Source organism: Ascaphus truei, chromosome 5 (assembly GCF_040206685.1).
Source record: "Ascaphus truei isolate aAscTru1 chromosome 5, aAscTru1.hap1, whole genome shotgun sequence".
NCBI lineage: Eukaryota > Metazoa > Chordata > Amphibia > Anura > Ascaphidae > Ascaphus > Ascaphus truei.
The window spans coordinates 14,899,418-14,925,761 of record NC_134487.1 but is presented as its reverse complement, the minus strand read 5'-3'; the positions used below and the strand labels follow the sequence as shown (position 1 = coordinate 14,925,761).

Sequence of the window (26,344 nt, the reverse complement as noted above, 5' to 3'; positions counted from 1 at the left end):
ACACTGTGTCCTCTCACCTCTGTGTATATATCACTGTCACACTGTGTCCTGTCACCCCTGTGTATATATCACTGTCACACTGTGTGTGTCCTCTCACCTCTGTGTATATATCACTGTCACACTGTGTCCTCTCACCTCTGTGTATATATCACTGTCACACTGTGTCCTCTCACCTCTGTGTATATATCAGTGTCACACTGTGTCCTCTCACCTCTGTGTATATATCACTGTCACACTGTGTCCTCTCACCCCTGTGTATATATCACTGTCACACTGTGTCCTCTCACCTCTGTGTATATATCACTGTCACACTGTGTCCTGTCACCTCTGTGTATATATCACTGTCACACTGTGTTCTCTCACCTCTGTGTATATATCACTGTCACACTGTGTCCTCTCACCTCTGTGTATATATCACTGTCACACTGTGTCCTGTCATCTCTGTGTATATATCACTGTCACACTGTGTCCTCTCAACCCTGTGTATATATCACTGTCACACTGTGTCCTCTCACCTCTGTGTATATATCAGTGTCACACTGTGTCCTGTCACCTCTGTGTATATATCACTGTCACACTGTGTTCTCTCACCCCTGTGTGTATATATCACTGTCACACTGTGTTCTCTCACCTCTGTGTATATATCACTGTCACACTGTTCTCTCACCCCTGTGTATATATCACTGTCACACTGTGTCCTCTCACTCCTGTGTATATATCACTGTCACACTGTGTCCTCTCACCTCTGTGTATATATCACTGTCACACTGTGTCCTCTCACCCCTGTGTAAATATCACTGTCACACTGTGTCCTCTCACCTCTGTGTATATATCAGTGTCACACTGTGTCCTGTCACCTCTGTGTATATATCACTGTCACACTGTGTTCTCTCACCCCTGTGTGTATATATCACTGTCACACTGTGTCCTCTCACCTCTGTGTATATATCAGTGTCACACTGTGTCCTCTCACCTCTGTGTATATATCACTGTCACACTGTGTCCTCTCACCTCTGTGTATATATCACTGTCACACTGTGTCCTGTCACCCCTGTGTATATATCACTGTCACATTGTGTGTGTCCTCTCACCTCTGTGTATATATCACTGTCACACTGTGTCCTCTCACCTCTGTGTATATATCACTGTCACACTGTGTCCTCTCACCTCTGTGTATATATCAGTGTCACACTGTGTCCTCTCACCTCTGTGTATATATCACTGTCACACTGTGTCCTCTCACCCCTGTGTATATATCACTGTCACACTGTGTCCTCTCACCTCTGTGTATATATCACTGTCACACTGTGTCCTGTCACCTCTGTGTATATATCACTGTCACACTGTGTTCTCTCACCTCTGTGTATATATCACTGTCACACTGTGTCCTCTCACCCCTGTGTATATATCACTGTCACACTGTGTCCTCTCACCTCTGTGTATATATCACTGTCACACTGTGTCCTGTCATCTCTGTGTATATATCACTGTCACACTGTGTCCTCTCACCCCTGTGTATATATCACTGTCACACTGTGTCCTCTCACCTCTGTGTATATATCAGTGTCACACTGTGTTCTCTCACCCCTGTGTGTATATATCAGTGTCACACTGTGTTCTCTCACCCCTGTGTGTATATATCACTGTCACACTGTGTTCTCTCACCTCTGTGTATATATCACTGTCACACTGTTCTCTCACCCCTGTGTATATATCACTGTCACACTGTGTCCTCTCACTCCTGTGTATATATCACTGTCACACTGTGTCCTCTCACCCCTGTGTATATATCACTGTCACACTGTGTCCTCTCACCCCTGTGTATATATCACTGTCACACTGTGTCCTCTCACCTCTGTGTATATATCAGTGTCACACTGTGTCCTGTCACCTCTGTGTATATATCACTGTCACACTGTGTTCTCTCACCCCTGTGTGTATATATCACTGTCACACTGTGTTCTCTCACCACTGTGTATATATCACTGTCACACTGTTCTCTCACCCCTGTGTATATATCACTGTCACACTGTGTCGTCTCACCCCTGTGTATATATATCACTGTCACACTGTGTCCTCTCACCTCTGTGTATATATCACTGTCACACTGTGTCCTCTCACCCCTGTGTATATATCACTGTCACACTGTGGCCGCTCACCTCTGTGTATATATCACTGTCACACTGTGTTCTCTCACCCCTGTGTATATATCACTGTCACACTGTGTCCTCTCACCTCTGTGTATATATCACTGTCACACTGTTCTCTCACCTCTGTGTATATATCACTGTCACACTGTGTCCTCTCACCCCTGTGTATATATCACTGTCATACTGTGTCCTCTCACCTCTGTGTATATATCACTGTCACACTGTGTTCTCTCACCTCTGTGTAAACTGTATATCACTGTCACACTGTGTCCTCTCACCTCTGTGTGTATATCACTGTCACACTGTGTCCTCTCACCCCTGTGTATATATCACTGTCACACTGTGTCCTCTCACCTCTGTGTATATATCACTGTCACACTGTGGCTGCTCACCTCTGTGTATATATCACTGTCACACTGTGTCCTCTCACCCCTGTGTATATATCACTGTCACACTGTGTCCTCTCACCCCTGTGTATATATCACTGTCACACTGTGTCCTCTCACCCCTGTGTATATATCACTGTCACACTGTGTCCTCTCACCCCTGTGAATATATCACTGTCACACTGTGTCCTCTCACCTCTGTGTATATATCACTATTACACTGTGTGTGGCCGCTCACCTCTGTGTATATATCACTGTCACACTGTGTCCTGTCACCTCTGTGTATATATCACTGTCACACTGTGTTCTCTCACCTCTGTGTATATATCACTATTACACTGTGTGGCCGCTCACCTCTGTGTATATATCACTGTCACACTGTGTCCTCTCACCTCTGTGTATATATCACTGTCACACTGTGTCCTCTCACCTCTGTGTATATATCACTATTACACTGTGTCCTCTCACCTCTGTGTATATATCACTGTCACACTGTGTCCTCTCACCCCTGTGTATATATCACTGTCACACTGTGTCCTCTCACCCCTGTGTATATATCACTGTCACACTGTGTCCTCTCACCCCTGTGTATATATCACTGTCACACTGTGTCCTCTCACCTCTGTGTATATATCACTGTCACACTGTGTCCTCTCACCCCTGTGTATATATCACTGTCACACTGTGGCCGCTCACCTCTGTGTATATATCACTGTCACACTGTGTCCTCTCACCCCTGTGTATATATCACTGTCACACTGTGTCCTCTCACCCCTGTGTATATATCACTGTCACACTGTGTCCTCTCACCCCTGTGTATATATCACTGTCACACTGTGTCCTCTCACCTCTGTGTATATATCACTGTCACACTGTGTTCTCTCACCCCTGTGTATATATCACTGTTACACTGTGTGTGTCCTCTCACCTCTGTGTATATATCACTATTACACTGTGTGGCCGCTCACCTCTGTGTATATATCACTGTCACGCTGTGTTCTCTCACCTCTGTGTATATATCACTGTCACACTGTGTTCTCTCACCCCTGTGTATATATCACTGTCACACTGTGTCCTCTCACCTCTGTGTATATATCACTGTCACACTGTGTCCTCTCACCTCTGTGTATATATCACTGTCACACTGTGTGTTTCCTCTCACCTCTGTGTATATATCACTGTCACACTGTGTTCTCTCACCCCTGTGTATATATCACTGTTACACTGTGTGGCCGCTCACCTCTGTGTATATATCACTGTCACACTGTGTCCTCTCACCTCTGTGTATATATCACTGTCACACTGTGTCCTCTCACCTCTGTGTATATATCACTGTCACACTGTGTCCTCTCACCCCTGTGTATATATCACTGTCATACTGTGTTCTCTCACCTCTGTGTATATATCACTATTACACTGTGTGGCCGCTCACCCCTGTGTATATATCACTGTCACACTGTGTTCTCTCACCTCTGTGTATATATCACTATTACACTGTGTGGCCGCTCACCTCTGTGTATATATCACTATTACACTGTGTGTGTTCTCTCACCTCTGTGTAAATATCACTGTCACGCTGTGTTCTCTCACCCCTGTGTATATATCACTATTACACTGTGTATGTCCTCTCACCTCTGTGTATATATCACTATTACACAGTGTGTGTCCTCTTACCTCTGTGTATATATCACTATTACACTGTGTGTGTCCTCTCACCTCTGTGTAAATATCACTGTCACACTGTGTTCTCTCACCCCTGTGTATATATCACTGTCATACTGTGTGTGTCCTCTCACCTCTGTGTATATATCACTATTACACTGTGTGTGTCCTCACACCTCTGTGTATATATCACTGTCACACTGTCTTCTCACCCCTGTGTATATATCACTATTACACTGTGTCCTCTCATCTCTGTGTATATATCACTATTACACTGTGTGTGTCCTCTCACCCCTGTGTATATATCACTGTCACACTGTGTTCTCTGACCCCTGTGTATATATCACTGTCATACTGTGTTCTCTCACCCCTGTGTATATATCACTGTCACACTGTGTTCTCTCACCTCTGTGTATATATCACTATTACACTGTGTGTGTCCTCTCACCTCTGTGTATATATCACTGTCACACTGTGTTCTCTCACCCCTGTGTATATATCACTATTACACTGTGTGTGTCTTCTCACCTCTGTGTATATATCACTATTACACAGTGTGTGTCCTCTCACCTCTGTGTATATATCACTATTACACTGTGTGTGTTCTCTCACCTCTGTGTAAATATCACTGTCACACTGTGTTCTCTCACCCCTGTGTATATATCACTGTCACACTGTGTCCTGTCACCCCTGTGTATATATCACTATTACACTGTGTCCTCTCACCTCTGTGTATATATCACTGTCACATTGTCTTCTCACCTCTGTGTATATATCACTATTACACTGTGTGTGTCCTCTCATCTCTGTGTATATATCACTGTCACACTGTGTTCTCTCACCCCTGTGTATATATCACTATTACACTGTGTGTGTCCTCTCACATCTTGTATATATCACTATTACACAGTGTGTGTCCTCTCACCTCTGTGTATATATCACTATTACACTGTGTGTGTTCTCTCACCTCTGTGTAAATATCACTGTCACACTGTGTTCTCTCACCCCTGTGTATATATCGCTGTCACACTGTGTCCTGTCACCCCTGTGTATATATCACTATTACACTATGTGTGTCCTCTCACCTCTGTGTATATATCACTGTCACATTGTCTTCTCACCTCTGTGTATATATCACTATTACACTGTGTGTGTCCTCTCATCTCTGTGTATATATCACTGTCACACTGTGTTCTCTCACCCCTGTGTATATATCACTGTCATACTGTGTTCTCTCACCCCTGTGTATATATCACTGTCATACTGTGTCCTCTCACCTCTGTGTATATATCACTGTTACACTGTGTGTGTCCTCTCACCTCTGTGTATATATCACTGTCACACTGTGTCCTGTCACCCCTGTGTATATATCACTATTACACTGTGTATCCTCTCACCTCTGTGTATATATCACTATTACACTGTGTGTGTCCTCTCACCTCTGTGTATATATCACTATTACACAGTGTGTGTCCTCTCACCTCTGTGTATATATCACTATTACACTGTGTGTGTCCTCACACCTCTGTGTATATATCACTGTCACACTGTCTTCTCACCCCTGTGTATATATCACTATTACACTGTGTCCTCTCATCTCTGTGTATATATCACTATTACACTGTGTGTGTCCTCTCACCCCTGTGTATATATCACTGTCACACTGTGTTCTCTGACCCCTGTGTATATATCACTGTCATACTGTGTTCTCTCACCCCTGTGTATATATCACTGTCACACTGTGTTCTCTCACCTCTGTGTATATATCACTATTACACTGTATGTGTCCTCTCACCTCTGTGTATATATCACTATTACACTGTGTGTGTCCTCTCACCTCTGTGTATATATCACTGTCACACTGTGTTCTCTCACCCCTGTGTATATATCACTATTACACTGTGTGTGTCCTCTCACCTCTGTGTATATATCACTATTACACAGTGTGTGTCCTCTCACCTCTGTGTATATATCACTATTACACTGTGTGTGTCCTCTCACCTCTGTGTAAATATCACTGTCACACTGTGTTCTCTCACCCCTGTGTATATATCACTGTCATACTGTGTGTGTCCTCTCACCTCTGTGTATATATCACTATTACACTGTGTGTGTCCTCACACCTCTGTGTATATATCACTGTCACACTGTCTTCTCACCCCTGTGTATATATCACTATTACACTGTGTCCTCTCATCTCTGTGTATATATCACTATTACACTGTGTGTGTCCTCTCACCCCTGTGTATATATCACTGTCACACTGTGTTCTCTGACCCCTGTGTATATATCACTGTCATACTGTGTTCTCTCACCCCTGTGTATATATCACTGTCACACTGTGTTCTCTCACCTCTGTGTATATATCACTATTACACTGTATGTGTCCTCTCACCTCTGTGTATATATCACTATTACACTGTGTGTGTCCTCTCACCTCTGTGTATATATCACTGTCACACTGTGTTCTCTCACCCCTGTGTATATATCACTATTACACTGTGTGTGTCCTCTCACCTCTGTGTATATATCACTATTACACAGTGTGTGTCCTCTCACCTCTGTGTATATATCACTATTACACTGTGTGTGTTCTCTCACCTCTGTGTAAATATCACTGTCACACTGTGTTCTCTCACCCCTGTGTATATATCACTGTCACACTGTGTCCTGTCACCCCTGTGTATATATCACTATTACACTGTGTGTCCTCTCACCTCTGTGTATATATCACTGTCACATTGTCTTCTCACCTCTGTGTATATATCACTATTACACTGTGTGTGTCCTCTCATCTCTGTGTATATATCACTGTCACACTGTGTTCTCTCACCCCTGTGTATATATCACTATTACACTGTGTGTGTCCTCTCACATCTTGTATATATCACTATTACACAGTGTGTGTCCTCTCACCTCTGTGTATATATCACTATTACACTGTGTGTGTTCTCTCACCTCTGTGTAAATATCACTGTCACACTGTGTTCTCTCACCCCTGTGTATATATCGCTGTCACACTGTGTCCTGTCACCCCTGTGTATATATCACTATTACACTATGTGTGTCCTCTCACCTCTGTGTATATATCACTGTCACATTGTCTTCTCACCTCTGTGTATATATCACTATTACACTGTGTGTGTCCTCTCATCTCTGTGTATATATCACTGTCACACTGTGTTCTTTCACCCCTGTGTATATATCACTGTCATACTGTGTTCTCTCACCCCTGTGTATATATCACTGTCATACTGTGTCCTCTCACCTCTGTGTATATATCACTGTTACACTGTGTGTGTCCTCTCACCTCTGTGTATATATCACTGTCACACTGTGTCCTGTCACCCCTGTGTATATATCACTATTACACTGTGTGTCCTCTCACCTCTGTGTATATATCACTATTACACTGTGTGTGTCCTCTCACCTCTGTGTATATATCACTATTACACAGTGTGTGTCCTCTCACCTCTGTGTATATATCACTATTACACTGTGTGTGTCCTCACACCTCTGTGTATATATCACTGTCACACTGTCTTCTCACCCCTGTGTATATATCACTATTACACTGTGTCCTCTCATCTCTGTGTATATATCACTATTACACTGTGTGTGTCCTCTCACCCCTGTGTATATATCACTGTCACACTGTGTTCTCTGACCCCTGTGTATATATCACTGTCATACTGTGTTCTCTCACCCCTGTGTATATATCACTGTCACACTGTGTTCTCTCACCTCTGTGTATATATCACTATTACACTGTATGTGTCCTCTCACCTCTGTGTATATATCACTATTACACTGTGTGTGTCCTCTCACCTCTGTGTATATATCACTGTCACACTGTGTTCTCTCACCCCTGTGTATATATCACTATTACACTGTTTGTGTCCTCTCACCTCTGTGTATATATCACTATTACACAGTGTGTGTCCTCTCACCTCTGTGTATATATCACTATTACACTGTGTGTGTTCTCTCACCTCTGTGTAAATATCACTGTCACACTGTGTTCTCTCACCCCTGTGTATATATCACTGTCACACTGTGTCCTGTCACCCCTGTGTATATATCACTATTACACTGTGTGTCCTCTCACCTCTGTGTATATATCACTGTCACATTGTCTTCTCACCTCTGTGTATATATCACTATTACACTGTGTGTGTCCTCTCATCTCTGTGTATATATCACTGTCACACTGTGTTCTCTCACCCCTGTGTATATATCACTATTACACTGTGTGTGTCCTCTCACATCTTGTATATATCACTATTACACAGTGTGTGTCCTCTCACCTCTGTGTATATATCACTATTACACTGTGTGTGTTCTCTCACCGCTGTGTAAATATCACTGTCACACTGTGTTCTCTCACCCCTGTGTATATATCACTGTCATACTGTGTTCTCTCACCCCTGTGTATATATCACTGTCATACTGTGTCCTCTCACCTCTGTGTATATATCACTGTTACACTGTGTGTGTCCTCTCACCCCTGTGTATATATCACTGTCACACTGTGTGTCCTCTCACCTCTGTGTATATATCACTATTACACTGTGTGTGTCCTCTCACCTCTGTGTATATATCACTATTACACAGTGTGTGTCCTCTCACCTCTGTGTATATATCACTATTACACAGTGTGTGTCCTCTCACCTCTGTGTATATATCACTATTACAAAGTGTGTGTCCTCTCACCACTGTGTATATATCACTATTACACTGTGTGTGTCCTCTCACCTCTGTGTACTGTATATATCACTGTCACACTGTGTCCTGTCACCCCTGTGTATATATCACTATTACACTGTGTCCTCTCACCTCTGTGTATATATCACTGTCACACTGTGTCCTCTCACCTCTGTGCATATATCACTGTCACACTGTGTTCTCTCACCTCTGTGTATATATCACTATTACACTGTGTGTGTCCGCTCACCTCTGTGTATATATCACTGTCACACTGTGTCCTCTCACCTCTGTGCATATATCACTGTCACACTGTGTTCTCTCACCTCTGTGTATATATCACTATTACACTGTGTGTGTCCTCTCACCTCTGTGTATATATCACTATTACACAGTGTGTGTCCTCTCACCTCTGTGTATATATCACTATTACACTGTGTGTGGCCGCTCACCTCTGTGTATATATCAATGTTACACTGTGTGTGTCCTCTCACCTCTGTGTATATATCACTGTCACACTGTGTCCTGTCACCCCTGTGTATATATCACTATTACACTGTGTGTGTCCTCTCACCTCTGTGTATATATCACTATTACACTGTGTGTGTCCTCTCACCTCTGTGTACTGTATATATCACTGTCACACTGTGTCCTGTCACCCCTGTGTATATATCACTATTACACTGTGTCCTCTCACCTCTGTGTATATATCACTGTCACACTGTGTCCTCTCACCTCTGTGTATATATCACTATTACACTGTGTGTGTCCGCTCACCTCTGTGTATATATCACTGTCACACTGTGTCCTCTCACCTCTGTGTATATATCACTGTCACACTGTGTCCTCTCACCTCTGTGTATATATCACTGTCACACTGTGTTCTCTCACCTCTGTGTATATATCACTATTACATTGTGTGTGTCCGCTCACCTCTGTGTATATATCACTGTCACACTGTGTCCTCTCACCTCTGTGTATATATCACTGTCACACTGTGTTCTCTCACCTCTGTGTATATATCACTGTCACACTGTGTTCTCTCACCCCTCTGTATATATCACTATTACACAGTGTGTGTCCTCTCACCTCTGTGTATATATCACTGTCACACTGTGTCCTCTCACCTCTGTGTATATATCAGTGTCACACTGTGTCCTCTCACCTATGTGTATATATCACTGTCACACTGTGTCCTCTCACCTCTGTGTATATATCACTGTCACACTGTGTCCTGTCACCCCTGTGTATATATCACTGTCACACTGTGTGTGTCCTCTCACCTCTGTGTATATATCACTGTCACACTGTGTCCTCTCACCTCTGTGTATATATCACTGTCACACTGTGTCCTCTCACCCCTGTGTATATATCACTGTCACACTGTGTCCTCTCACCTCTGTGTATATATCACTGTCACACTGTGTCCTGTCACCTCTGTGTATATATCACTGTCACACTGTGTTCTCTCACCTCTGTGTATATATCACTGTCACACTGTGTCCTCTCACCCCTGTGTATATATCACTGTCACACTGTGTCCTCTCACCTCTGTGTATATATCACTGTCACACTGTGTCCTGTCACCTCTGTGTATATATCACTGTCACACTGTGTCCTCTCACCCCTGTGTATATATCACTGTCACACTGTGTCCTCTCACCTCTGTGTATATATCAGTGTCACACTGTGTCCTGTCACCTCTGTGTATATATCACTGTCACACTGTGTCCTCTCACCCCTGTGTATATATCACTGTCACACTGTGTCCTCTCACCTCTGTGTATATATCAGTGTCACACTGTGTCCTGTCACCTCTGTGTATATATCACTGTCACACTGTGTTCTCTCACCTCTGTGTATATATCACTATTACATTGTGTGTGTCCGCTCACCTCTGTGTATATATCACTGTCACACTGTGTCCTCTCACCTCTGTGTATATATCAGTGTCACACTGTGTCCTCTCACCTCTGTGTATATATCACTGTCACACTGTGTCCTCTCACCTCTGTGTATATATCACTGTCACACTGTGTCCTGTCACCCCTGTGTATATATCACTGTCACACTGTGTGTGTCCTCTCACCTCTGTGTATATATCACTGTCACACTGTGTCCTCTCACCTCTGTGTATATATCACTGTCACACTGTGTCCTCTCACCTCTGTGTATATATCAGTGTCACACTGTGTCCTCTCACCTCTGTGTATATATCACTGTCACACTGTGTCCTCTCACCCCTGTGTATATATCACTGTCACACTGTGTCCTCTCACCTCTGTGTATATATCACTGTCACACTGTGTCCTGTCACCTCTGTGTATATATCACTGTCACACTGTGTTCTCTCACCTCTGTGTATATATCACTGTCACACTGTGTCCTCTCACCCCTGTGTATATATCACTGTCACACTGTGTCCTCTCACCTCTGTGTATATATCACTGTCACACTGTGTCCTGTCATCTCTGTGTATATATCACTGTCACACTGTGTCCTCTCAACCCTGTGTATATATCACTGTCACACTGTGTCCTCTCACCTCTGTGTATATATCAGTGTCACACTGTGTCCTGTCACCTCTGTGTATATATCACTGTCACACTGTGTTCTCTCACCCCTGTGTGTATATATCACTGTCACACTGTGTTCTCTCACCTCTGTGTATATATCACTGTCACACTGTTCTCTCACCCCTGTGTATATATCACTGTCACACTGTGTCCTCTCACTCCTGTGTATATATCACTGTCACACTGTGTCCTCTCACCTCTGTGTATATATCACTGTCACACTGTGTCCTCTCACCCCTGTGTAAATATCACTGTCACACTGTGTCCTCTCACCTCTGTGTATATATCAGTGTCACACTGTGTCCTGTCACCTCTGTGTATATATCACTGTCACACTGTGTTCTCTCACCCCTGTGTGTATATATCACTGTCACACTGTGTCCTCTCACCTCTGTGTATATATCAGTGTCACACTGTGTCCTCTCACCTCTGTGTATATATCACTGTCACACTGTGTCCTCTCACCTCTGTGTATATATCACTGTCACACTGTGTCCTGTCACCCCTGTGTATATATCACTGTCACATTGTGTGTGTCCTCTCACCTCTGTGTATATATCACTGTCACACTGTGTCCTCTCACCTCTGTGTATATATCACTGTCACACTGTGTCCTCTCACCTCTGTGTATATATCAGTGTCACACTGTGTCCTCTCACCTCTGTGTATATATCACTGTCACACTGTGTCCTCTCACCCCTGTGTATATATCACTGTCACACTGTGTCCTCTCACCTCTGTGTATATATCACTGTCACACTGTGTCCTGTCACCTCTGTGTATATATCACTGTCACACTGTGTTCTCTCACCTCTGTGTATATATCACTGTCACACTGTGTCCTCTCACCCCTGTGTATATATCACTGTCACACTGTGTCCTCTCACCTCTGTGTATATATCACTGTCACACTGTGTCCTGTCATCTCTGTGTATATATCACTGTCACACTGTGTCCTCTCACCCCTGTGTATATATCACTGTCACACTGTGTCCTCTCACCTCTGTGTATATATCAGTGTCACACTGTGTTCTCTCACCCCTGTGTGTATATATCAGTGTCACACTGTGTTCTCTCACCCCTGTGTGTATATATCACTGTCACACTGTGTTCTCTCACCTCTGTGTATATATCACTGTCACACTGTTCTCTCACCCCTGTGTATATATCACTGTCACACTGTGTCCTCTCACTCCTGTGTATATATCACTGTCACACTGTGTCCTCTCACCCCTGTGTATATATCACTGTCACACTGTGTCCTCTCACCCCTGTGTATATATCACTGTCACACTGTGTCCTCTCACCTCTGTGTATATATCAGTGTCACACTGTGTCCTGTCACCTCTGTGTATATATCACTGTCACACTGTGTTCTCTCACCCCTGTGTGTATATATCACTGTCACACTGTGTTCTCTCACCACTGTGTATATATCACTGTCACACTGTTCTCTCACCCCTGTGTATATATCACTGTCACACTGTGTCGTCTCACCCCTGTATATATATCACTGTCACACTGTGTCCTCTCACCTCTGTGTATATATCACTGTCACACTGTGTCCTCTCACCCCTGTGTATATATCACTGTCACACTGTGGCCGCTCACCTCTGTGTATATATCACTGTCACACTGTGTTCTCTCACCCCTGTGTATATATCACTGTCACACTGTGTCCTCTCACCTCTGTGTATATATCACTGTCACACTGTTCTCTCACCTCTGTGTATATATCACTGTCACACTGTGTCCTCTCACCCCTGTGTATATATCACTGTCATACTGTGTCCTCTCACCTCTGTGTATATATCACTGTCACACTGTGTTCTCTCACCTCTGTGTAAACTGTATATCACTGTCACACTGTGTCCTCTCACCTCTGTGTGTATATCACTGTCACACTGTGTCCTCTCACCCCTGTGTATATATCACTGTCACACTGTGTCCTCTCACCTCTGTGTATATATCACTGTCACACTGTGGCTGCTCACCTCTGTGTATATATCACTGTCACACTGTGTCCTCTCACCCCTGTGTATATATCACTGTCACACTGTGTCCTCTCACCCCTGTGTATATATCACTGTCACACTGTGTCCTCTCACCCCTGTGTATATATCACTGTCACACTGTGTCCTCTCACCTCTGTGTATATATCACTGTCACACTGTGTTCTCTCACCTCTGTGTATATATCACTATTACACTGTGTGGCCGCTCACCTCTGTGTATATATCACTGTCACACTGTGTCCTCTCACCTCTGTGTATATATCACTGTCACACTGTGTCCTCTCACCTCTGTGTATATATCACTGTCACACTGTGTCCTCTCACCCCTGTGTATATATCACTGTCACACTGTGTCCTCTCACCTCTGTGTATATATCACTGTCACACTGTCCTCTCACCTCTGTGTATATATCACTGTCACACTGTGTTCTCTCACCTCTGTGTATATATCACTGTCACACTGTGTTCTCTCACCTCTGTGTATATATCACTATTACACTGTGTCCTCTCACCTCTGTGTATATATCACTGTCACACTGTGTCCTCTCACCCCTGTGTATATATCACTGTCACACTGTGTCCTCTCACCTCTGTGTATATATCACTGTCACACTGTTTCCTCTCACCCCTGTGTATATATCACTGTCACACTGTGTGGCCGCTCACCTCTGTGTATATATCACTGTCACACTGTGTCCTCTCACCCCTGTGTATATATCACTGTTACACTGTGTGTGTCCTCTCACCTCTGTGTATATATCACTGTCACACTGTGTTCTCTCACCTCTGTGTATATATCACTGTCACACTGTGTTCTCTCACCTCTGTGTATATATCACTGTCACACTGTGTCCTCTCACCTCTGTGTATATATCACTGTCACACTGTGTCCTCTCACCTCTGTGTATATATCACTGTCACACTGTTTCCTCTCACCCCTGTGTATATATCACTGTCACACTGTGTGGCCGCTCACCTCTGTGTATATATCACTGTCACACTGTGTTCTCTCACCCCTGTGTATATATCACTGTTACACTGTGTGTGTCCTCTCACCTCTGTGTATATATCACTGTCACACTGTGTTCTCTCACCTCTGTGTATATATCACTGTCACACTGTGTTCTCTCACCTCTGTGTATATATCACTGTCACACTGTGTCCTCTCACCTCTGTGTATATATCACTGTCACATTGTGTCCTCTCACCCCTGTGTATATATCACTGTCACACTGTGTCCTCTCACCTCTGTGTATATATCACTATTACACTGTGTCCTCTCACCTCTGTGTATATATCACTGTCACACTGTGTCCTCTCACCCCTGTGTATATATCACTGTCACACTGTGTCCTCTCACCCCTGTGTATATATCACTGTCACACTGTGTTCTCTCACCTCTGTGTATATATCACTGTCACACTGTGTCCTCTCACCTCTGTGTATATATCACTGTCACACTGTGTTCTCTCACCCCTGTGTATATATCACTGTCACACTGTGTTCTCTCACCCCTGTGTATATATCACTGTCACACTGTGTCCTCTCACCCCTGTGTATATATCACTGTCACACTGTGTCCTCTCACCTCTGTGTATATATCACTGTCACACTGTGTCCTCTCACCTCTGTGTATATATCACTGTCACACTGTGTGTTTCCTCTCACCCCTGTGTATATATCACTGTCACACTGTGTCCTCTCACCCCTGTGTATATATCACTGTCACACTGTGTCCTCTCACCTCTGTGTATATATCACTGTCACACTGTGTCCTCTCACCCCTGTGTATATATCACTGTCACACTGTGTCCTCTCACCTCTGTGTATATATCACTGTCACGCTGTGTTCTCTCACCCCTGTGTATATATCACTGTCACACTGTGTCCTCTCACCTCTGTGTATATATCACTGTCACACTGTGTCCTCTCACCCCTGTGTATATATCACTGTCACACTGTGTCCTCTCACCTCTGTGTATATATCACTGTCACGCTGTGTTCTCTCACCTCTGTGTATATATCACTGTCACACTGTGTCCTCTCACCTCTGTGTATATATCACTGTCACACTGTGTCCTCTCACCCCTGTGTATATATCACTGTCACACTGTGTCCTCTCACCTCTGTGTATATATCACTGTCACACTGTGTTCTCTCACCTCTGTGTATATATCACTGTCACACTGTGTCCTCTCACCTCTGTGTATATATCACTGTCACACTGTGTCCTGTCACCTCTGTGTATTATACCTGAATTTTCCATTTGTTTCCTCAGGACCGCATGTGGCGTAAAACTCGTTCCATCAATAGCGGGAGCAGATGTGTTGGTGTTGACCCGAACAGGAACTGGAACGCAGGCTTTGGGGGTAAGGATCTGTGTCTGTGCTCTATGGCCCTGTAACAGGAACTTATCCCAGTTAAGAAACTTGCCTCTAATCCAGCAGTGTGCTGGTTAATTGCACAACAGCAATTAACCAACTCCACCTGCCTAATTAGAGCTCTGTGAAATAGTGTCATGTGAAACACAGGTAGAAATATTCCTGAGCTCACAATTGGAGCTGACCCAGGAAGGACAGACCAGAGAGTTCCCTAGTCCACAACTGGGCTGTCCTGGGGAACAAACAGATGTCTTGAGCTGCAAAGAGACTGCAGAGTGACAGCAAGACAAAAGGGACAAGATTTCTAAGCCTGGATCCTGATATTGCTATAGCACACAAGGGTGCGGACCCAGGAGAGCAGAGAGGCCTTCCCATACAGCTACAAGATACAGATAAGACTTTCTTATGGGACTGTTATATATCTGTATATATCTATATACAGTGTATATTTGGGCTGGTAATTAGCTTAGCTAACCACCTAGTTAGAGAGGGCTGGACTACATGTGTAGTAGGCTTTTCTTTGGCTTATTTTGAATGTTTTGCTGTGTTAAAGGGACAGTCGCAATAAAGCCTAATTTTAGTTTCACTTTAAACGGTCTCCATTGTGCACCTCTGCACATGTTTCTTACAGCCCATATTTACTAAGCAGTCTTTTTTTATAAGACATCTTCCTATGCTAGAATACACCTTACAGCCAGGGTTGCCACCTTGTATTAAAGGCTAACCCGGAGACTTTTTGCAATACATTTTTTTACATGTATTTATATATTTATTTCACTTACCTGCGGCATCTCCCGGCCTCTTCTCCCCCTGAGAGGTCCATTCAGCAAGGCTCTACAACGTCAATTGGCGCGCGTTGCCATGACAATGCGTTTCGCGCCCCCAGGTGCTTTGTCAAAGAGTAACTGCTGTAGCTGTAGTGGGAGAAATGTGTACCTTTCTTCGCCGGAAGTCGCAACTCTGACATCGACCAATAAGCTCTGGCCAGAAGCATGAGGGGATGATGCGCTCGAAGGCCATGGGCCAATGACCCCCATGGGCAGGGTACTGCAACACATACTGAGAAATAGCGATAAAAAGTTATGTCTGAAATATAACTATATACGTTATGACCTCGAGCACTTCATCCCCTTATGCTTCTGACGAGATCTTATTGGTCGAGGTCTGGTTCACGACTTTCAATGAAGAAAGGTACAAATATCGCGCACTATAGCTATAGCAGGTACTCTTTGACAAAGCACCTGGGTGTGCAAAACGCGTTAGTTTGCTTACGTTGCCATGCACATCTTGTAAAGTGTCAGTAACATTTACCAGTAGATATCTCTAGCCCTTTTTCATTCATGGCGCGGTGCGCCTTCATGTTCCTGGCTAACAGCCGGATCCTTTTGTCGCCTACTTCTAAGTCCCCTGAAATAATGACTCTATTATTTATTTATCAAATGTGTTACCAGGAAGTAATACATTGAGAGTTACCTCTCGTTTTCAAGTATGTCCTGGGCATAGAGTTAAGACGACAAATAATACATGGTTACAAATACATAGATACATAAGTGAACAGGGTATGCATTATAGTAGTCTATATTATCTTTCTATATTATCTATAGTAGTTGACGTTATATTACCATTAATGCTGTATTCTGCTTTCGATTTTTGTGACCCAAGTGCATTATTTTGCACTTTTTGGCAATAAATTGTAAAAGCCCCACTCCTGACCATCTACCTAAACCATTAATCATTGTGTTTACTCCACACATCCCCCTGGAGTTTCAACCTTGTGTCACCTGCAGAAATACCCACTTTCCCTTCCAGTTAAGAGCGGCTGGTTAAATAGTTCTGTTAGTGGTGTTGCCAGCACGCCCATTCAGCTCTTTTTATATCCTTGAATATATCCCATCTGGCCACGTTGACTTGTCCATGTTCACTATTGAAAGCCCCATTACGTTCCTCTCCTTTGTATACATCCCACCTCTTTTCCATTTATGTTCTTGTTCCCAAACTGTGGTCCCTCTCCTTCACCAAATTTTTTTTTTTTAATTGTCTGCTATACCTATTTTTTTTTTCTGACACTACTTGACCATTCTGCGTTTAGTGCTCCTGTCTCCTTTTATTTTTCTCCTTTCACTTATATGTCTAACAAATGTTTGTCTGTTCTGCTTGGGCCTTTTCACATCTAATTACAGTATTTGTTTTGCCGCCTTCTGTATGACCTGTATAGTTCTATATCTTCTGTCTTCTGAGTCTTCCTATAAATGTCCTTTTTGCCTTAACAATACTTACCATCTCTTTTTATAACCATGTGTGCTTTTGCTAACCTGCCTAAGGCCGCGCTCATGGTGGGGGCGTCGCTGTGTGCGCGCGCTTGTGTGCGCTTGCACATTCGGGACTCTTCTATGCTTCTCTATTGAAGGTAGCATAGTACTGGCGGCGATGTAGCGCGTCAACGCTGCTGCAGATTGGCGAGACAAGTAAAATTGTCTTTTCCGGCTGCAGTCGCGTGACGTTCAGCCAATGAGGGTGAACCAGCTTCCTGACGCCCACGCCACGTGTTTGCCACGCCCCCGCCATGCCCCCACATTGCCTCCCAAATCTCCTGCAGTTAAGTGCACAGATCGCTGGGGCTGCAGGAGTGGGCGCGGTGGTGCGCGCTGCCGCCGCCATGAGCGCGGCCTAACACAGAGGTCTGTTGCTTTTAGTATTGAATCTTTTAAGCACTCCCCTCATTTTGCAAACTTTAATAGATAGAACCCACCGTGTAAAAAGATTCCTGACCCAAGGAGCTTACTATCTAAAAATGCTTTGTATTGTAGAGGTTTTTCTTCAAACAGCCTATGGGTAAAGTAGTTACCATACTGATGTCTCATGCTTCACTTATAGGACCAGGCGCCAGCGCAGACCCCTGCTCTGATTCTTATCGGGGGCCCAGCGCAGAATCTGAAGTGGAAGTAAAAGCCGTCGCTGACTTTCTCAGGGGACACGGTAACGTCAAGGCCTTTGTGAGCATCCACAGCTACTCTCAGCTCCTGATGATCCCGTATGGCTACAAATGCACCAACCCTGCAGACTTCACAGAACTGGTGAGTTACTGCTCAGTGTTCTAAGTCCACAATGACTGCAGCCTCCATTACACCATGCTCTGCAATGCATCTCCGGCCCAGCCCGATGTGCAAAACCATGGGTTCTTTTTTTTTTAAAATCCCTCTTTTGTTGTATGTAGGAAGCTAATTCAGTGGGCGACCTTCCAAGGTTTTCTGTGATTTTTTTTATAAGGAAAAAATATAGAAGGTTTAGAGACTTGGGTAAACACATTTATCTGCTCTGCATTGTGTTTCTGGTCCCTGTGATGAAGGAGGATGGTCACCCAAGTGTGGCCATGTGCTAATTCCATGGATGAAATATGAAAGGCTCGTTAAAGCCTTTAGCTAAAAAGCCAAATATGCTAGTGAATAAGGGTCGTCTTAATTTACTGTGAAAGCGCTTTTCTGTGCTGGAGAACAAATCGGCTCTGTTTTTAGGAATGGGACCAAACCACCTGGTATTAAGACCTTCTTCTCTTGCTAGAACAATGTGGGTAAAGCAGCTGCCAGCGCCCTCAGCTCCCTCTACGGTACCAAGTACACAGTAGGAACCATCTGTTCCACCATCTGTAAGTACATGCCTATGTGTTTCCATTATTTTATCACTGTGAAGCCTATCATTATAATGAGCAATGTCATATACACGTTTAACCTTACAAATGAAATCCTTCCCAAACTGTAAAATCGGTGGTGGAAGAGTTATGGTCTTTGTCGGTAAGGACAGGGGTACCGCCGTTTTTGGTTTATTCATAGCCGGGATACCATTATTTTTTATTTCCAATCTTAAAACTCAATTTTGTTATTAAAAAAATGCCATGTTAGAAACCTTTACCCCTTCCTCTTTACACAATATAAATCTTGCTTGGGTCTCCCTAAAATACAGAGAGCTCCAAAGAGCCTTGCCCCAAAGTTGAATACGGTGGAGAAAATAAGTACATATTTTTCCTATTCCCAAGAATATGAAAATGACAAACCGAAATAGCGGATCTCTCTGCAGTGTCACATTAGGAAAGAGAGATCGTGTATACAAAAAATAATAATATTTACTGAAAAGTGATACAGAATTAAGAACAAAAAGCTTGCTAGAGAATATAAAGTTTTAGCCATTTATGGAGTGGAGGTATCCAAAGTTATTGTGGACAGTACAAAAATTGTCCATTTGGAAAGATTCACGGCGTCATTTGATGTCCATCACCATGACAACGCAATGCCGCAGGAGGAAGTAAGACACCCCCGCCCCCCTCATAAAACACACACTCCCCAGCTTCCTCTTAGAGCTCCCCCCTCCGGTCGGGGGTGGAAGTTGTATCCTGGCACCAAGAAGAGGAGGGATTGTGGGCCCCCTGATCGCACGGGGTCCAAGGCAACGGCCTTACTTGTCTTAAGGCCGGCCCACTGTCACAAACACAATTATAACCATAATAAACAGATAGTAACCCTGCTACAGATCCATAACCTCTATTATAGCAGGGCTGGCAAGCATTTTGTAACCTAGAGTTGGTCATTTTGAACCTGTACCTGGGTCCATATCTTGACTGGTAGGGGCAGCGAGCGGGCTTGACCTTTATTGTGCTGGTCCCGGCTGTCACTACCATTACAATAGGCATTACTAAAACATGGTGGGATGAAGCCCGGTTTCAGTTAATTTAGAGGGTTTTTCAGAGGGACTGACAAGAGGTGGTGGAGTATGTTTACGTGTGTAGCCCATGTACCCCCTCCCCCCCCCCCAACCTCATATTGGACCCCCTAGGGTGTCTCAGGGTCTGGCTACATGTCTGGATGTTTTGCGTACCTGCTGGCAACAGGAGGGCCTGAGCTTCCCGCGGTGACATGGGGGAACCAGGACAGGTTTCTGGGGTTGATGCCATCGTTCTCCTTCTACTAGTGCAGCGCCTCCATCTGTAGTAAGCCCCAGGGATACGGGGTGGAATCCCTAACACAGAATCCCCTCTTAGGGATGAGAGATTCCAGTCTCCACACAAGTCTCTTTCTTAGTAGCATCAGCTCTTTATTTGTCTCTTTATCCACAGCATACAGACAGATATTACAAAGGGAACCAGCAGTCAGCTGTACTCCTTTAGGATGTCCCTGCCTCCACTCTGGGCCCCAGGGGCACCCAGAGTGGGGCAAGCTTTTCCCTCACCCCCTAAGCAGGATGAGAGGTACTTGGTCCACCTATCTATCAGCTCTACTCACACACTCCTTACTCAACAGGAACTGGAACACTAGACTGACTTTCTCAACACTAAATAGGAAGTTGCACTGCCATAAGTAGATTCAGTAGGTACCGCCCCTGTGCCTCTTGATTGGACACAGAGTCAGGAGACCTCCCTTCACTTATCCCAGGGCGAGTGCTTGAGGTGGGGAAAACCCATGATAACTCTTGGCAACCTGCCCTTAACAGGGATTACTGCCAGAAGGAAGATAGAAATATAGCCCATAATCTTACCAGGGCTACACGTGTTAAACCAGATTTAAAACCTATTATAAGGGAAGGTATTTATAAAGGGATTGATGAAAATTTAAGAGCCTTTGTGGATTGAAATTAGCAGTGGAGGTAAAAGTACAAAAAAAAGTTTGTAGGGATATGCTATAAACCCCCAAATATCTGAGATTGAGGAAATGAAACTACTTTTGCAAACTGAGAAGGCAGCAAATCTAAGTCATCATTTAATAATGGGTGGTTTTAATTATCTGGACATTGACTGGAGCAGTGAGATTAGCATTACAACTAAAGGAAACAGGTATATATTTGTGCAAAAAGACAATTACATGGCCCATATTATTGAGGAACCAACCAGGAGAGGGGCAATACTGGGCTAAGTAATATTAAACGATGTTCTTGTAATGTTCTAATTACAATTAAAAAAATAAACTATTCACAAATATTCAAGTCGGGGAACATTTGGGAAACAGCGATCAGAACATTTCATTTAAAATTAAATTATTAAAAGCCATATTATGAGATTAACAAAGACTTTTAATTTTAGAAAGGCAGATTTTAGTAAGGTAAGGCAACACCGACAAGGAATAGATTGGGATGAAGTTCTTGCAGGAAAAAATCCGAAAGAAAAATAGGCAGTCTTAAAAACATTGTTTGATAAGTACATTAATTACTGTATACCATTGGGTAATACATTTTAAAGAAACAAGTCTAAACCAGTGTAGATAAATAAACAGTTAGGCGAGGAAATGGAAAAGAAGAGGAAGGTGTTTAGATTCTTAAAGTCAGAAGGGACGGAGGCATCGTATCAGAATTATAAGCAATGTAACAAAAGTTGCAAAAGGGCAATCAAATTAGCTAGATTTAAAACTACAAATTATTTCAGTATAAAGTAAGATCAACCCTAAAAAGTTCTTCAAGTACCCTAATAACAAGATTAGTAAAGAGAAAATGGATAGGAGCCTTTCAGTGTGAGATAAGCAGTTAATTTAGTGGAGACAAAGAGAAAGCCAAGGTATTAAATACATTATTTGCCTCTATTTACAGTACCGACACACTTTAATCGAGTGTGGTCGGTACCGCAAGCCGGGAAATCTCCCGGCTTGCTAGTGGCCGCCCCTCGGCGTGCCGCGCGTCATAGACGCGCGGTCACGCGTCTTCGGGAGCGTGCGCCCCCTGCACGCGCGTCCAGGGGCTCCCCGAGGGAGCCCTGGTGTCCCGCGATCGCGGGACAGCGGCAGGGGGTTCCGGGGGACCCGGCGGACCCGGCAGCGGTAGGGAGAGCGCCCCGATCGGAGGGCGCTCTTCCGCTGCTTCGGCGCGCGCCCGTCACTCTCGGGCGCGCGCCAGGCTACTGCTGCGGCAGAGAACGGGCAAATGCTCGAATAAACTCTGCCGCAGCAGTACAAAGGAGGAATAAATTGCAAAAATACTGTATTGCAACAGGAGGAATCCACAACCTCAATATTACCTACAATTTTATTAAAGTGCATAGGCAGCTTGATAAAATGAAGGTAAATAAGGCACCTGGCCCTGATGGCATACACCCAAGAGTTCTTATGAGGCAAAGTTCAGTAATAGCATAACTGTTATATTTAATATTCAAACACTCCATTTCCTCAGGCTCAGAACCACAAGATTGGCGTAAAGCGGACTTTGTGCCTATATCTAAAAAGGGAGCTAGATCTGAATGCGTGACATCAATAGTGGGGACTCTACGTGAAGGTTTCTTAACGGATAATATTCAGGAATTCCTATTGAATAACACAATTATTAGTTATAGACAGCATGGATGTATGAAGGCTAGGTCATGCCAAATTAACCTTATTAGTTTCTTCGAGGCGGTAAGTAGGAATTTAGACCAGGGTAATGCAGTTAAACTGGTGTGCTTAGATTTTGCAAAGACTTTTGATATGGTGCCACACACGTGGTTAGTGTACAAAATAAAGCAAATTAGTCAGGGTAAAAAGATTTGCACCTGGATTGAAAACTGGTTGAAGGATAGACAGCAGAGAGTTGTTGTTGTGAGTGGAGTACCTCAAGGATAGTTACTGGAACCCCTGCTTTTGAACTTGTTTATTAATGACCTTGAGGTTGGCATCGAGAGCAAAGTCTCCTTCTTTGTTTATAACACTAAATTATCTAAGGTAGTAAAATCAGAGCAGGATGTAATTTCTCTCCAGAAGGACTTGGATAGCCTGGAAACGTGGGCAGATAAATGGCAGATGAGGTTTAATACAGATAAAAGTAAGGTTATGCATTTGGGAAGCAAGAATAAACAGGCTACAGGCGGACCTCGGTATCCATTGTTTCATTTTCCAAAGAACGGGTTATCCAACGCATCATAACGCATTCCACGGAACGGATTATCTGATGCTCAGGAACGCGGTTTAACATGGCATTCGCAATCCGACCATTTCACTATCCACCGCGATTTGGTGGAATGGATTCTGTCGGATGACCATGGACCTTCTACTTACAAACTAAATGGGGAAAATTGGGTCAATCCTTCAAGGAGAAGGATCTAGAAGTGCATGTAGACAGCAGGATTAGCAATAATCTCAATGTCAGGCAATATCTGCAAAGGCAAATAAGATATTATCTTGCATAAAACTGGATATGGATGTAAGCGAAGTAAGCATCATTTTACCATTGTATAAAAAATCATTAGTAAGACCACACCTTGAATATGGAGTACAGTGTTGGACACCACGCCATAAAAGACATTATGGAACTGGAAAAAGTGCAGACAATAGCCACCACATTAATAAAGGGGATTGAAGGTCAGATTTATGAGGAGAGCTAGCAATTTAGATTTGTTTATATTAGAAAAGAGGCGTCTAAGAGGGGATATGATAACTATTTATAAATATATATAGGGTCAATAGAAGGAGCTTTCAAGAGAACTATTAATTCCACGGGCAGTACATATGACACAGGGCCATCCCTTAAGGTTGGAGGAAAGGAGATGTCACCAGCAACAAAGGAAAGGAGGCTTCTTTACAGTAAGGGCAGTTACAATTCTGGAATTCGTTACCCAGGGAGACTGATGTCAGATACAATAGATAGCTTCCAAAAAAGGTTGGAGATCTTTTTAGAAAGGAAAGGTATACAGGGATATACCAAATAAGTAAACAAAGGAAGGTTGTTGATCCAGGGAGACATTTGCTTGCCATTATTGGAGTCAGGAAGGAATTGATGTTTCCACTTATGAGATATCATTAGATGATCTGTCTCTGGGGTTTTGTGTTTGCCTTCCTCTGGATCAATATACTGTAAGTACGGATATAGGATAAGTATCTGTCGTCTAAAATTAACATAGGCTGGGCATGATGGATATATGTCTTTTTAAAACCTCATCTACTACATAACTATGTAACTAAATCCTATCCATGACATTTCTGCCGCTGGTGAAATGTGAAAACCCCCAGTTTTAGTAAAGGAGACAAAAACAGCTACCACCTTTGCAGAAATGAAATATTTCATGATTAATCTGATGATGTTTTGCCTCAAGTCTGCGCCACTTACAAGATCAGGAAAATCCTCTAAATAGCGACACAAATGCCACGTTTCAAACACATTCTTCTTAGTCAGTTTCATGCCAGAACTGACAGTTTGGGAACTTAATAAATACACATTCCATAAACTGTATTTTGTTAGTGGTCGATATGGTCTCCCCAGTATATCAATAACTTTGTATCGATTATTTAGTCTGTTGATAACACGAAAAAACGTGTAACCTGTGTATATTTCCTTCTTCAGACCAAGCCAGTGGTGGAAGCATTGACTGGACGTATGACATTGGCATAAAATACTCCTTCGCCTTTGAGCTGCGTGACACAGGGCGCTACGGTTTCCTCCTGCCAGCCACTCAGATCCTCCCAACAGCACAGGAGACCTGGCTGGGCTTGAAGAAGATCATGGAACATGTACGAGACAATCCCTATTAGGGAGAGGGCAAAGCAAGAGTGCAGAACATCTTTCTAGATGCACAGTTACTATGTTACAAGCTGTAACGAACAACAATAAAGCAATAAAGTCAGTGTTCCTGGAGTCATGTAGAATGTGTAACTTGTCATATATGGATACATTTGTAGGTCACTCAATGGTTTGGGCTTTCATTTCTAACTATGTTTGCTATGATGAGGAAGTAAATTCCAGATGCATTTTCCCTGGGTGGGGGTAAAAAATACTCCATCACATGAAGAATATGGATATCTAGAACATAGTAATGTATGCTACGCCATAACCACTTTGCCAACTTAGTATGTCCATATGTCCCTACTATTTACTGTCTGCAGAATTTACTTCATAGCTGGCCTGAAAGAGCAAACCGTCTCTATAGCATCATACAAGAGCTTTATGTTGGGGGCTTCGGATCAGAATACTCCTGAAGAATTCATGTTGGTCCTTATTGCAGTAAGGCTGGAAAAACACGTGGATTCTCTTAGAGTAGGCATTTATTTAGAGCCTCTAACATAACGGCTTAATTTCAGCGTATCATAACAAACAAAAATAAGCCCTGAACATGGATGTGCCCTTTGCCAGAAAGGCCCAGTCTTTAATCCCGGACAGGACTGCGCCCTCAGGGAGATATGAGGGGTTCAAGACCAGTGGTGTCTCAAAGAGCAAATACAAACAAGGAAAATAAAATAGACCCTGTGGTAGGGTCCTCTGGTCCTTTGGTCCTCTGGTCTTTCAGAGCTCCAGGACGTTTGTTCCTGGTTAAGAGAGAGACACAGACTCCTGGAAGCTCCAGCCTTTTAAGCTCTCCTAATGAGCCAGGTGAAAGCTGGTCAATGACTAACCAGCTCGCTGCTGGACTCAGTAGCTAGACATATGTTTTCCTTGCATAGCTATTAGACAGGGATACTACCCTGTCATAGTCTTATGGAAGACATTATTTCCTGTACTGAACCTGCAGTTTTTCAGATTTAGTAAAGCTACTAAGACA

General features: G+C 43.5%; 1 protein-coding gene across 1 annotated transcript in view; it reads left to right on the top strand.

The window, feature by feature from the left end:
* The window catches only part of LOC142494833 (carboxypeptidase A2-like), a 59,216-nt gene extending 33,781 nt beyond the window's left edge, over window positions 1-25,435 (top strand). Inside the window, exons 8-11 of the mRNA XM_075599368.1 lie at window positions 15,771-15,861; window positions 18,748-18,947; window positions 19,432-19,516; window positions 25,153-25,435. Of these exons, the coding sequence (XP_075455483.1) occupies window positions 15,771-15,861; window positions 18,748-18,947; window positions 19,432-19,516; window positions 25,153-25,340 (564 nt within the window). The 3' untranslated portion in view covers window positions 25,341-25,435. The remainder of the gene's footprint in view (window positions 1-15,770; window positions 15,862-18,747; window positions 18,948-19,431; window positions 19,517-25,152) is intronic.
* Window positions 25,436-26,344: the final 909 nt, after the last annotated feature.